At 39.3% G+C, this 15395-nt stretch overlaps 1 protein-coding gene across 6 annotated transcripts in view; it reads left to right on the forward strand.

Moving 5' to 3' along the window:
- Window positions 1-15395, forward strand: part of stard13b (StAR-related lipid transfer (START) domain containing 13b) — a 242541-nt gene that overhangs the window by 171494 nt on the left and 55652 nt on the right. For 2 of the 6 annotated variants that reach the window (XM_034168385.1, XM_034168389.1), the window contains one exon: window positions 13445-13483. The exons of the other annotated variants lie outside the window; for them this stretch is intronic. In XM_034168385.1, coding sequence (XP_034024276.1) covers window positions 13445-13483 — 39 coding nt within the window. The remainder of the gene's footprint in view (window positions 1-13444; window positions 13484-15395) is intronic. 6 annotated transcript variants of the gene reach the window in all.

The following is a 15395-nucleotide window of genomic DNA, read 5'->3' on the forward strand; positions in this document are numbered from 1 at the left end:
GACTTTAAAAGAGCTTGAGATGATTGTTCATGCGTTCGTCTCATCGCGTTTGGATTATTGTAACAGTCTCTTCACCTGTCTGAATAAGAAGGAGTTGGCCCGCCTGCAGGTTGTGCAAAATTCTGCTGCGCGCCTGCTTACCCGCAGGAGGGACCATATTACTACTATTCTTAATACTTTGCATTGGCTGCCTGTCTCCTACAGGATTCATTACAAAATCCTGGTATTGACTTTTAGAGCTCTGCATGGACAGGCACCGGAGTACATCAGGGACCTGATCCAGCCTTATGCTTCCTCCAGGAGCCTCAGGTCATCCAGTCAGAACCTGTTGATGGTTCTTCGGCCCCGTTTTAAAACTCGCGGGGACAGATCTTTTAAAGTGGTGGCGCCTAGCCTCTGGAATGAGCTTCCCTGTGCCCTTCGTTCTCTGGATTGTATAGATACTTTTAGAAGGCAACTAAAGACGCATTTCTTTAAGTTAGCTTTTTAGCCTAATATTGTATTTTATTGTTTTCGTATGTTATTTTTAGATTATTTTTGTATGCCATGTGCAGCGCTTTGTGACCCTGGTCTGTGAAAGGCGCTTTATAAATAAAGCTTACTTACTTACAGAGTTTAAGGATCCAGTGACCAATTTCACATTTATTTACTTTAAGACTCAATAAAATTTTGTTGACATAGAAAACCTGTAAAGCCTACTTTTAGTACACAGAAAATTCATAAGAGGTATCGATAAGAGAATCGATAAGGAATCGGATCGATAAGCAGACTCGATAATTATATTGCTATCGATAAAATCTTATCATTACCCATCCCTAGCTGATAATATTAGTGGATATGAGCCTTTCACATACATATTGGTATCTGCATTATGTTGGCAGATATGACACTTTTGTTTGACTGAATAAAGAACACTTAGGCTAATGAAAATTGTGCCATTATGTAGATTGTCCAGCAAATGGGACCCTGATCACCCCATGCTCACATTTGCTAAAAGAGACAGTTGCAAAGTTGCCAGCTGCCATTCATGTTCAATCAGAGTGGGCATCATATGGTACCAAGAGAAGTGGTTGCTATGGTGCCAGCTAGATGGGGCCAAAATAGTATTTTATGCATATGCTGAGTGATGCAGCATGGTGACTGCTAATCCGAGTGATGGCAGTACATACCTTGCTTGGTTGTATTTGTCATTTATAATAACATTCATGATTAAACATTTATTCATTTTTGTATACTCGCTTAATCCAATCAAGGGTCATATTGAAGCTGGAGCCTGACCCACCCACTTTTTCCACAATTATAGGTCTCATAACATTGTAAAGTAGTTGTACTGGTATGTGGGGATGGTAAGAGATGGAGAGCTTGTAAAACCTAATAAACGATGACGTTATAGCACTATAAAATACATCCACCAGCATGACTATTGGAATTACAGTTATTGCAAGAAGTCAAAGCCCAGCAGTCACATTTCGTCAGTTCGTGGAAATTGCTGTCATATCGCTATTGTGCTTTGCCACAATTGTTAAAATTTAACTTTTGTGCAGATCTGTAATGGAAACCCAGCTACTGTAAATATATTCATCCCCTTCAAAACCATGTGAGGGTTGAGCCTGTTATGGTGCTCCAGTGCCATCTCCATTGGAATAGAACAGCTGAAAGTGCACCTTGGTTTGTGCCATAACAACTGCTGAATGCGGACATTAGGGCAAGTTTTAGCGATAATGCTATCTTCTTCTGCAAAGTGCAGATGCAGTTTGCTGAACATACAATAAAAGTACCTCTTCACTGGGAAACTCAAATAGTTCATGAGTAGCATGTGTCCACTTACTGCTGAATAAAAGAAACAGAAGCACTTCAGCTTGTTTAAGAGGACAAACTCTGCCCCCTGTCTTCTGTTTGTCCTCTGAGTAGCAGGAAGCAAATCCAGCAGTGAGAAGAGGTTTGCATTGTTTCATCTTTTCAGATGTTGTAACGGTAAAAAGGTCCTCTAAGATGTGGAATCCACTTAAATTCTGCCCTCTTCCTCTCCACACTCCTCTCTCAGAGGTCCAGAATTATTCATTAGCAGATTGCTGCAACATGTGGCACTTTAGATCATCTGCAGGTGAAACAAATCTAAGTGCTGCTTGATTCAAATAAAGCTTTGATAACGACTTATGATGTGGCCCCTTGCAGTGTTTGCTAAGCTCACATGGACAGAAAATATCTTTTATTCATGATTCTGTTTTTTGTAGATGTGATTATTATGTAAATGTATTTGCTGCCCTCGCTGGGCAGTAAATAAAGCTGTCAGGCAGTGAAAAGCAATTTAGACAATATGATTAGCTGTAGCACGGCAGTCATGCCACTTCCCATAATTAAATTGATATCTTGTAGCCTTGTTTCTTGCTTGAATTACATAGTGATGCTGCTGAAGTGTTAATGAATGTGTGTAAGAAAATGAAATTTATATTACATGAAGGCATAATTCTCTTATCAAGTGGCTAAACATTTGTGTCCGATGTCTGTGTGGGTTTACTCTTATTTCTGAGTTCTTATTTCTGTCACTGTCTCAAGACATCCAGGTTTGGTGAACTGGACATTCTGAAGGCTGTTTCTGAAGAATGTTTCTGCATCTCTGCTAAAGGTCTCTGTAGTACTGCCAGTCTTTCTTAATGTCTTACTTGACCCAAAACAGATCTAATGAAATTAGATTAATATCAATATTAATAGTTTGCTTAAAAAGAAAATGGGACCCAGGATAATGTGACCTATATGAGGTCTGAAATGGGGACACTTATTTTTGAACAGCTATATTTTAACCTGCTCACTCTCCATTTCACCACATCATAAAGAAGTAATTATGCATTGCATGATCAAACCTAGCACTGGGCCACGTAGCCTAAGATTCATGCCACTGTGTATTTTTGAAGCATTGACAGTAACAGTATATATGTATGAGTAGATACTTGTTTCTTTTAAAAATGCTTATGAACTGCATGTGTGTCTCATGCAGGCTGTGTGTAAAGTGTAACCTCTTAATACATTGCTCAAAATAATTAGAGGAACAATGTGTTCCTCTAATTATTTTGAGCAGTGTATATGCCCTGATATGAAAATGCAAGTGCACCACATCTAGTGAAGTGTGTCAGGAACTTGGACCCAAAAAGGCTGGGCACAAATGCAAGACTCACACAGAGGTGTGGAATAAGTGAAAGGATTTACTGCGTAAACCGGCAGAAGTTGGTACACAAAAAGGCAGGCAGGAATAGGCAGCAGTATCTAAATCATGAGACTAACTCAAGGTCAAAAAACAAGCAAGAGGTTCAAAGAAACACAGCGTGGCAATAACAAGGTACAAGGACTGAGAAAAGCTTGGTAAACAAGACACGAGGTACAATGAACTGGCAAAGACAGGAGGGAAAGTAGGGTTTAAATAACAGGTGGTGATGAGGGAAAATGAGACACAGATGTGTGAGAACACTCAGGAAGGAGGCATGGCAAACAGAAGGGAAATGACACACACACACACCCAACCCCAGACACAAGAGCGTGTACTAAGAAAAACACAAAGTAATGAAAACCCCAAACAAAAACATAAAGCAATGCAAAACCCCAAACATGAACACAAAGAAAATACAAAACCCAAGCATGAACATAGTCCCACATGGCAAAGTTTGCACATCTAGTGTGAAGCAGGCTTTAGACTCCTGTGTGCATGAGGTAATGCAAGATTGCAAGAGGTACCACTCAATTGCTTGAAAGCTGACCATATCTCTGTCTTCTTCTGTTGTTTTTTGGCTAGTTCCAGCAGATGATGATGCATCTAGTGCTTTGTTTTGTCTATTCATGAACTGGCACTGAGTCTAAAGGTCTGAGTGGTCATTTCATCTTAATCTTTAAAAATAAATCACTTGGATTATTTTGTAAGATTAAGAAGTCAAGTTTCTTTTAAGTAAACTTCTAGCTGGATGACTGAGAACCTTCATAAACAGAATTTAACAATGCCATCTGAAATTGGCTGAATGAATGCATTTAAATGACATAGATGAATAAATTCCCTTGGTAATAAACATACAAACATACATTTTTTTTAAACCCACTTATTCCACGGGCATGCACACAAACGTGGAGAACATGCAAACTCCACACTGAAAGGACCAGGTCAGAAGCGAACCTGGGACCTCATTAACCACTAAGGCAACATGTAGCCCAGTAAACATACAGTAGTTAAAAATGGAGAACTTTTTTCTTAACAGTGTTAAAGAAGGAGATAACAGAAAAGAACTTGAGGCAGATCTGGATGACCATCAAATTTTATCCAGCTTTTCCTGCAGTTGAGCATCATTTTTCCACAGTGTTGAAATCCATTCATCCCTTTTTGAGATATCCTGCCCACAGTCACACAGACAAACATCCAATCTCATTTTGTTAGTTTGTAACGGCTACAAAACTGACTTTCTTTTGCCAGTCAGTTTTTTCCAAACTCTTTTCACACTGGTCAGAGCTAAATAAATAAATAGTAAACAGCATTCCATGTAAGAATGATTGACATGTACAACAACATGTACAGTTGTGCACAAACGTTTACATAACCTGGCAGAAGTTTAGATTTTTTGCCCACTTTTCAGATAATATGAATGATAACATAAAACTTTTTTTTTCACTTATGGTTAGTGGTTGTGTGACGCTATTCATTGTCAACTGTGTTTACTCTTTTTAAAGAGACTACTGCACATCGATTGATATAGGGTATATTCATTAGTTATGTATTGCTTCTACTGCAGTTAGAAGCCAGGCTATGCTGGACACATTGTTTAGCCAAACTGGAGCAAGCTAACTATTTCAAATCAAATCAAATCAATTTTATTTATATAGCGCCAAATCACAACAAACAGTTGCCCCAAGGCGCTTTATATTGTAAGGCAAAGCCATACAGTAATTACGGAAAAACCCCAACGGTCAAAACAACCCCCTGTGAGCAAGCACTTGGCAACAGTGGGAAGGAAAAACTCCCTTTTAACAGGAAGAAACCTCCAGCAGAACCAGGCTCAGGGAGGGGCAGTCTTCTGCTGGGACTGGTTGGGGCTGAGGGAGAGAACCAGGAAAAAGACATGCTGTGGAGGGGAGCACAGATCAATCACTAATGATTAAATGCAGAGTGGTGCATAAAGAGCAAAAAGAGAAAGAAACACTCAGTGCATCATGGGAACTCCCCAGCACTCTAAGTCTATAGCAGCATAACTAAGGGATGGTTCAGGGTCACCTGATCCAGCCCTAACTATAAGCTTTAGCAAAAAGGAAAGTTTTAAGCCTAATCTTAAAAGTAGAGAGGGTGTCTGTCTCCCTGATCTGAATTGGGAGCTGGTTCCACAGGAGAGGAGCCTGAAAGCTGAAGGCTCTGCCTCCCATTCTACTCTTACAAACCCTAGGAACTACAAGTAAGCCTGCAGTCTGGGAGCGAAGCGCTCTATTGGGGTGATATGGTACTATGAGGTCCCTAAGGTAAGATGGGACCTGATTATTCAAAACCTTATAAGTAAGAAGAAGAATTTTAAATTCTATTCTAGAATTACCAGGAAGCCAATTTAGAGAGGCCAATATGGGTGAGATATGCTCTCTCCTTCTAGTCCCTGTCAGTACTCTAGCTGCAGCATTTTGAATTAACTGAAGGCTTTTCAGGGAACTTTTAGGACAACCTGATAATAATGAATTACAATAGTCCAGCCTAGAGGAAATAAATGCATGAATTAGTTTTTCAGCATCACTCTGAGACAAGACCTTTCTAATTTTAGAGATATTGCGCAAATGCAAAAAAGCAGTCCTACATATTTGTTTAATATGCGCAGTGAATGACATATCCTGATCAAAAATGACTCCAAGATTTCTCACAGTACTACTAGAGGTCAGGGTAATGCCATCCAGAGTAAGGATCTGGTTAGACACCATGTTTCTAAGATTTGTGGGGCCAAGTACAATAACTTCAGTTTTATCTGAGTTTAAAAGTAGGAAATTAGAGGTCATCCATGTCTTTATGTCTGTAAGACAATCCTGCAGTTTAGCTAATTGGTGTGTGTCCTCTGGCTTCATGGATAGATAAAGCTGGGTATCATCTGCATAACAATGAAAATTTAAGCAATGCTGTCTAATAATACTGCCTAAGGGAAGCATGTATAAAGTGAATAAAATTGGTCCTAGCACAGAACCTTGTGGAACTCCATAATTAACCTTAGTCTGTGAAGAAGATTCCCCATTTACATGAACAAATTGTAATCTATTAGATTAATATGATTCAAACCACCACAGTGCAGTGCCTTTAATACCTATGGCATGCTCTAATCTCTGTAATAAAATTTTATGGTCAACAGTATCAAAAGCAGCACTGAGGTCTAACAGAACAAGCACAGAGATGAGTCCACTGTCTGAGGCCATAAGAACATCATTTGTAACCTTCACTAATGCTGTTTCTGTACTATGATGAATTCTAAAACCTGACTGAAACTCTTCAAATAGACCATTCCTCTGCAGATGATCAGTTAGCTGTTTTACAACTACCCTTTCAAGAATTTTTGAGAGAAAAGGAAGGTTGGAGATTGGCCTATAATTAGCTAAGATAGCTGGGTCAAGTGATGGCTTTTTAAGTAATGGTTTAATTACTGCCACCTTAAAAGCCTGTGGTACATAGCCAACTAATAAAGATAGATTGATCATATTTAAGATCGAAGCATTAATTAATGGTAGGGCTTCCTTGAGCAGCCTGGTACGAATGGGTTCTAATAGACATGTTGATGGTTTGGAGGAAGTAACTAATGAAAATAACTCAGACAGAACAATCGGAGAGAAAGAGTCTAACCAAATACCGGCATCACTGAAAGCAGCCAAAGATAACGATATGTCTTTGGGATGGTTATGAATAATTTTTTCTCTAATAGTTAAAATTTTATTAGCAAAGAAAGTCATGAAGTCATTACTAGTTAAAGTTAAAGGAATACTCGGCTCAATAGAGCTCTGACTCTTTGTCAGCCTGGCTACAGTGCTGAAAAGAAACCTGGGGTTGTTCTTATTTTCTTCAATTAGTGATGAGTAGTAAGATGTCCTAGCTTTACGGAGGGCTTTTTTATAGAGCAACAGACTCTTTTTCCAGGCTAAGTGAAGATCTTCTAAACCCCAACATTCCAACATTATTTCTCTTTACATGTTATCCTGTCTATCAAACACAAATGAAGTTGATGTCTAACACCAACATTTACAATGTACACACAATATTTACCAACTCTTGTTGGAAAGGAGACCACACCACATTTTACTGTAATTGCCTGCTACTATTAAATTTAATTTTAACATTCAAAAATGTGCACACTCTAAAAAAAAAAAAAAGAGCCGCTGTCTCTAAGAGAAAAGGTGATGTAACAATTTGCATAGATTTTTTTTTTTAATTATTTCAACTTAACTAGAGAAGTCTTGTGGCAGTAACTCGGAAATTGTTACATAAATTTTTCTCATTGAGACAGCGTTCTTTTTTTAAGAGTGCATGACATTCAGAGAAAGATGGGAAGTGAACTCAGCACCAATTTATTGCAAGCAGAAAATATTTTAGTTTGTAATAAAAGAATGAAAAAGAAAACGTGTTTGTTGTAGTTACCATTATTTGAAATCAGTGTTTCTGTTCCACAACTTTAAATGAATACAAAATTTCCAGTTTTGTTTTTGTTCCTAGCAATATGTCAGATGCTTTCAGTTTTTATTCTTTGAACCCGTTAATGACATAATGGAAATACTGAGCATTTTGCTTGGTCATGGAGCAACAATTAAAACATGTACAGTACTGTATTGTTACAGTTCCTGAATGCCACTCTTTCAGTGCCCAGAATATATCAACATCTGGTGGGTAGCCGTTAGTAATTTCCTACCCTCCTGATAAAGGACTGAATCATTCAACGGCCGTGTAACAGCTCCGTCCATCCTTTTGTGCATAAAGGCTATATTCATGTAGGCTGTGATGTAGGTTTTCCTTTTGGCCTGACTTGTGTGTGATTTAGTATCAGTCTCACACAGTTGGAGTACCTGACAGCTGCCACATGTGCACAGCTAATCATTTACTGAATTTACATTGATGAAATGCCTTGGCTGCACAGCAGCAGCCGTGGAAAGTCACATATTAACAGAGACACGCTGAAAAACGCTGTTCACAGGTCTCTAGTTGAGTCAGGTCGACCTACTTGGATACCGTATGACCTGGATGACAGAATCTCCAGATACGTACGTGCTCACAGGTCCTGTACATTCCACAGAGCTCTTTTTTAGCAATCAAAAAACTGAATGGAAAAATCTTCTTAGTTTTAAGAAAAATTGACAGTGGATCTGCAAACAACAGACTCCTCCTGAATGAAGTATTCTTTAAAACCATATTCATTTCTAATTTTCCCACTTTGCAACAGTGAACACTCCCAAATCTGCTCAGCAAAAAATTAAGTTTTGTGTTAAGACTCTGCAAGCCATTTTGCGACATTCCCCTCCAAATTGCTTTGAATTCAGATTGCACTGTCTTCTTAAGGCCATGCTAATTGTGTGTTCTTTTGGAACCCTGTGTTCATCATGCAGTACTTTATTTTTTTTTCTTTTCAAATCCATAAGTATATCAATGCTTGACACATGACTGCCCTCCTGTGGTAGAAATGTACATTGCATAGCATTCCTTGGTAAATCTGAGACAGAGGCAGCACACAGTCAGCCACCCTAACTTCATTTTGCAGGCCTGACAGCCAAGGGGTGCCTGTGTGAAGCCAGCCTGTCTGATGAATACGTGTGATTAATGGTCCTACAGTTTGTGTCAACATGCACGTGTGTGTGTGTGTGTGTGTGTGTGTGTGTGTGTGTGTGTGTGTGTGTGTGTGTGTGTGTGTGTGTGTGTGTGTGTGTGTGTGTGTGTGTGTGAGAGAGAGAGACAGAGAGAGAGAGACTGAATGCTCTGATAAAGCAGAACAAGTGTTTGGCTCATTCCAGGGGTTGCATTCTTTGATAAGCTATGCCCAGCCTCCTCATACACAACATGTGCTGACAGGACGGTGGTCGTGTCTGTTGCATGAGTGCAGCGGGGCTCCTAAGGGCAGCCTTCACTTTGATGTTCTTAATTCAGACCAGCATCCCTCAGGATGGCTGTGTGCTTTTATTGTGGAGGGCTTTCTCATGGTATGGACCCTTGTTTTGACATTGGCCCCCTCTCTACCCTGTGACTGTCTGAGGCCATTCCAAGAGAAAGGGAACCCCACGTAGACTTTTTTTTTCCTGGATCTGGCCCAGATAAGCGGAAGTTGGAGCTAATAGATCAGTCTGGAGCTCCTTTTCAAAAGATCTCCATTTGGATGTTTTTCCTTCTTTTCTTTGTATGTTTTGCTTTACAGGGTAGTTAGTTACATTACAGTGTTTCCTCGAATGTTTTTTTTTCCAAGCACCATGGTACTCACCAAAAAAACCCAAAAAACACAAGAGTTAAAGAAACAAGAAGTAAAACATGAGACATTCAGAAACGCAAAAGAGGCATGCAAAAAAACTTTACTCTCATTGAAAACGATTGCAGAAATATTTTATTGTGTGAAAATAAACTGTTTAACCTATCACATTTGCAAAAATGGCATCTTATAAATACAGTGAGCACAGTTCAAAGTGTATTTTAATATTTTTAAAACCTCAGTTAAGGTGGTATTGCTGTGCCAGGCCTAATGGACGTTTATAGCAGGAGAAAATGGGAATCTGCGACTCTGAAGATGTTCACATTAGGGCTGAAATGATTAGTCGAGTAACTCAAATAATTCGATTACATTTATTTATTTATTTTTATTTATTTATTAGTTTAATTGACAGGGACAATGTACATTAATGAATATTTCTATAAATGCACCAGAATTAGCCTTAGCAGCTATTTTTCATCTGCAGTCCCTGGACAGGTGGTAGCAATCACCCTAAAAATAAGTGTTGGTTAAAATACATACATAAAACACTTCACATTATTATACAATTTAGTAAACATAATAATAAAAAAAAGAATTAAACATGCAGGTTAAATGTATTTTCTAAGAATATTCAGGAGATTTGGTGCTGACATGTTTGATGGTCAACGAACCACTTCCTCAGATTAACCTTAAATGTGTTAAGGGTGGTCATTTCTCTAATGACCACAGGTACTGTGTTCCACTCTTGTGCTGCCCTCACAGAGAAAGACCAAAAGCACTTCTCCTCAGTGGGACCACCGTCTCCTCTAGTGGCTCCCCTGGTGTTACGAACAGCAGCAGACCTTACATTCACAAACTGTTCCAGAGGGGGAGAGGACAGGCCATTTATAACTTTAAACAAGAGACATAAATTTACATATTTAATCATATTTTGCCAATTTAAAAGTTTATATTTTTGTAAAATAGCACAGTGGTGGTAGCGCTGAGGCTTCCTAACCAATACTTTGATAGTTTGTTTATAAAGGGTCTCTAGTGGCTTGAGCGCTGTTGCATTTGCACTGGACCATGTAGTCAGGCAGTATTTAATATGTGATAAAATCATTGCATGCATAAAAACTAGCTGCCTGTACAGATAGTTGAGGCCGTATGTAACAAAAATTAGAGATGCTAAATTTAACTTTGTGACACCTTTTTTAACCTGTGTTTTAAATGTGAATGCGTCATCGAGCCAGACCCCTAAATATTTATATTCAGACACCACTTTGATCCTTTCCCCTGCCACATAGACATTTGGTTCAGTAACTAGACTTTTAGATTGTGTAAAAAACATTGCAACAGTTTTTGATACATTAAGTTGTAAAAAATTTTCCTCAAGCCATGTTGTGACATCAGCCATGGACTGTGTTAATTTGTCACAGACCTGCTGTACATTATTTCCATGTACATAAAGAACAGAATCATCAGCATACATTTGAGTGAACAAATTTGGGCAGACCAACGGGAGATTATTTATATATAATGAAAATAATAGTGGCCCTAAAATTGAGCCCTGGGGCACTCCTGTATTAAGACAGAGAGAAGGTGAGTGATAATTACCAATTCTTACAGATTGTGACCTATTTGACAGATACGACTCAACCCATTTTAACGCCCCAGGAGAAAAATTAAATTGTTGCAGTTTCATCAATAAAATATCATGGTTCACTGTGTCAAAGGCCTTTTTGAAATCAAGAAATATACATAAAATATACATAAAATGTTGGAGGCAAATTCTGTGCCTTGAAGCTCCGTTTAACATTGTAGTACATATGCCAGGCCTGTGTGTGGCACTATAACATCCCCAGAAAAAAAACAGAAGAAGACTAGCACATGCGCATTGGCCGTGTAAGAGCTCATCAGTGTAACACCAAAAGCTACAGCTTTCCAACGCGACACACAGAGTAAAATAAAGCCTTTTAAGAGAAAGAGGGTCCACACTGATCATCTGAAATAGGCTGACTGTGATTCGCTTTAAATACACAGTGCACTTTTAAAGCGAACCACAGTCAGTTGTTTAAACAGCACTCACCTTTTGCAGACGTACAGCGGGACGCACTGCTGCCTCGTCAGGGCTCGTAACATCACAAGTGGTGTGCAGAGGAAGCACACTTGCATAAAATGCTGAAATGTATGAACAGACATGATCACATGGAGACCGGCCCGCCATGTCTGGGCGCACACAGCATGGCAAAGCGACTCGCTGACAGCTGGAAATGATGGCTCAGTGCACGCGATGTGTTACATTACAAATGCAGACATCAGACAGATGCAGGACAAACACATAATAATACATACATAGAATAAAAATCACAGAACAAAGCAACAGAGAGTGAGCTGTTTTTTCTGTGAGCTGCCGAGGTCCGCAGACAGAGGTGGGTGTGTCCACCTGCGAAATGCAGCTGTCAGATATCTGTGTTTGCAAGTCATAGCTGGGGAACACCTGTACTGGCTTGTAGGATATGACTTCACATAACTGTACTGTGAGACGCGGATGTCAGCATGCTGTCCTCACATGGAAGTAAATTAAAATACATATTGCTTCTGCGGACCATGGCATCACCGCACACTGGTGAATATCGTGCCATACAGGAAATCATCCCACTAGACGCCCCCGCAAGGCGACTGTCGCTGTGGGATTTCCCCACATTGTAATAATTAAAACACATATCACATTTGCAGTGGATCACTGTGCGCTGGACATGCCATGCTGGCTGATGTGTTTACGACGCGAGAGCCCGGCTCTTCGTGACATGGGAGCCGGCTCTTCATGAGATGAGTGCATCAGGCAATTCATGTAAAACATGAAAGAGAGAACAATAATCCACGTCATTTCATTACTTCCTGGTGTACGTCTAGGCAGAGGCTTGATCCGCTCTTTATAACAGGAATTAATGAATTATAAATTGTGGTGTTTTATTAATTTTCTGCTCCGCTGCTGTGTGCGCAACTTTCCACGTGCTCGCACTGTGTTCGTGTGCATGAACACGAGCGTGCACGAAACCATCTCTGCCCGACCGTGCGTCCCTCTCGACAGCAGGTGGAATGTTTCGTGGATCCCCACTTTGTTTTTGGTTCGCGGATTTTCTTCTGGTTTCTGTGTCTTTCGTGTTATGTGTGAAGGGGCCCTAAGAGTAGTTTTTGGTAGGTGTTTGATTCTCAGCAGAGCAGGACATGAATGGAACTCTGATCATAACACAGCTGATGTGACAGGATGATTAATAGATTTTTGGCATTATTTGGTCTGCCTTATTGTTATTATTATTATCATTGCTGCTGTTATAAAGTTTTTGTGACCTGGCAGTGGTTCTCATTGTCCTGGCATCCCGCTCGGCCTATACCACTATAGAAGAAACTGTATTTATAATTTCATGCTATTTTAGTAGTTATTACCTTCTGCTTAACTTTGAGAAGAGATTTCAATATGAGACACATGAATTGTCATCTTCCCTGCAAGGATCTTGTCCGCTTACTTCAACTGACTGAGTGTCAGTACTTCCTTTATTAGTGTTACACAGTATAATGCTCTTGGAAAACCAAATTACAGTGTTTATATAGCCTATCAAAGGCTAGGAAGAATTACAGCCACACAACCATATATTATGAGTTGGGGGAAAAACAGCATGACATGGCAAGGCATGCAGCCTGCTGTACTTTACATAAAACAAGACATGCACACACTTCAAATCGGGACGCAGACTTTTATACAATCTTCTGGAAAATGTTGGCGGGACAAAGTGGGAAAGAGTTAACTGCATGACCCCAGGGGACACTGTAGCTGTGTCTATGGGCCAGCTGTGACGCGGCTGGCATTAGAGATGAGGAGGAAAGACAACTGGAAAAGCTCAGATCAGAAGTGACAAGAAGAAGAGAGGGAGAACAAAGGAGAGAGAGAGAGAGATCTAAATGGACAGAGAGCACAACAGAGAGAAAGTCAGGCAGACTGAATTGAACTCTTGCTTTGTATGGTTTGTTTCCAGGCTTGACATCTGGACTGAAGGCAGCACAGATGCACACAGGTACAATGCCATTTATAATTTCTTGCTTACTGTTGATTTGTGTGTCATCTGGGAAAATTTGTCATGCTGTCATTAACCCTGAAGGGCTTTCATCCCTGAAGCGGTTTTGGCATGTGTAGTAAAAGCATCAAGGGATCATTTGACTAAAATGACCGTTTTTGTTGGAGTCAGATTTCCTCAAATTACCATTGAAAGCAAGCTGGTCCTTGATGTGTCATTTCCCAACTTGCATTTGTGTATATTTAGATAGAGCAAACAGCAGCAGCTATAGACCTATATCATCATGCTTACCCTGCAGTGATCGACAGTGGGTTGACAAACAAGTGCAGGGTTTTAGGGAGGTATGCCTGGTTGAATTAAAGAAGGAAAGTTCTGAAAGCCGAAGCTGGTGTTTTTATCACCAGTAAAAGCAAATAATTCATGAAGAAATCCAAGATGGTTGTCAGAACTTTGAACATGCGTGGGAACATGGCTATAATCCAGCATCTGGAAGTGTTTAGGTTGTGCGTCCTGTCTTAGAAGAAGTTACTGCTGTATGTATTTCACACACAAAAAAGCCGTCCTGATTAATTTCTGCTCTGTTGAGAAGGTCTGGCAGTCAAGCTGAGGTACCAGGTGAACTGAATCTGCTGCTGGAGTCAGAGGGTCCCATTTTATTTTATTTTTTTTATTTTTTGGAATGACTGTCTTCATGAAGTGTTTGTGGGAAATCTTGTCCCAAGCTGCCTTGGGTTTTTGCTGTTTGCTAATATACTCAGGGATTATCGTGTGGTTGTTAAAACATTTCCTCCAAACCGAGTGACTAGTTGTTTTTACAAATGCACAACAACCCTGAAGTTGTTTAGATGTTGACCTCTCAAGCTATATGTAAGAGCACAAATGTCTGAACTTGTTGGGCTGGACATTAAACTGACTTTATAAATAAAATGCTATACATTTTATTTTTGGGGGGGATATAAAGATATTATACACTGTATTAGTATATATTACTTGTAAATAGGGATGGGTATTGATAAGGTTTTATCGATATCGATGCCATTATCGATTCTGCTTATCGATCCAATTCCTTATCAATTCCCTTATCGATACCTTGTGAATTTTGTACTAAAAGTAGGCTTTACAGGATTTCTATGTATTTCCTTGAGTCTTAAAGTAAATAAATATGAAATTAGTCAGTGTATCCTTGATCTCTGGACATAAATAAAAATAAACAAAACTGTGTTTCGCTTTGAAGTTATTAATTCAGACTGAATTCTATCGTTCTATCTTGACTTGTCAGAGAGCCGCGCAACGTTTGGAGCTGTGTGAACAGAATGGAGGATGATTCTCGTTTCTTTCTCACAACAAGACAGGAGTCCCAGTTAGTAACTTTAATCCGCACAAAAGTGAATCACAACTCATATTCAGGGATGAAAGTGGTGAAAAACAAAACAAGCTGAAACCCAAAATTACCCCCCAACACCACCTGCACGAAAATGTTTGAATTCTAGAAGCTCTGAAATGCAATCTGGAACTATTCCAGACAATAAACTGGAGTGAGTGCTGAATCCATTTAGGTGATAAAAAAAAATACAACTTTCCTTATTCAAATTCATTCCAGTAGTATTCTGCTCTTACAAGGATGCAGCAGTTTTCTAGTTTGGCAGATAGTTCTGGAGGAAATCACTGAAGAAATTAACAAACTGAAAATTTGGTTTGACCGAAACAAACTGTCATTAAACTTAAGACAGGGATGAAATGGAGGTGTAAGAGTCACGAGGTGTTCACAGGAAACACTTATTTCTGTATGTATTTATTTATTTATGTTAGTTGCTATTATATATTTTCTGTTGTGTTTCTATTCAGGTTCTTTTTCTCTCTTTCTCTAAAATTGTATATAATAATCATTAGATTATTAATATATAAGCAAAAA

The sequence above is a fragment of the Thalassophryne amazonica genome, chromosome 4, assembly GCF_902500255.1.
Source record: "Thalassophryne amazonica chromosome 4, fThaAma1.1, whole genome shotgun sequence".
NCBI classification, from domain to species: Eukaryota; Metazoa; Chordata; class Actinopteri; order Batrachoidiformes; family Batrachoididae; genus Thalassophryne; species Thalassophryne amazonica.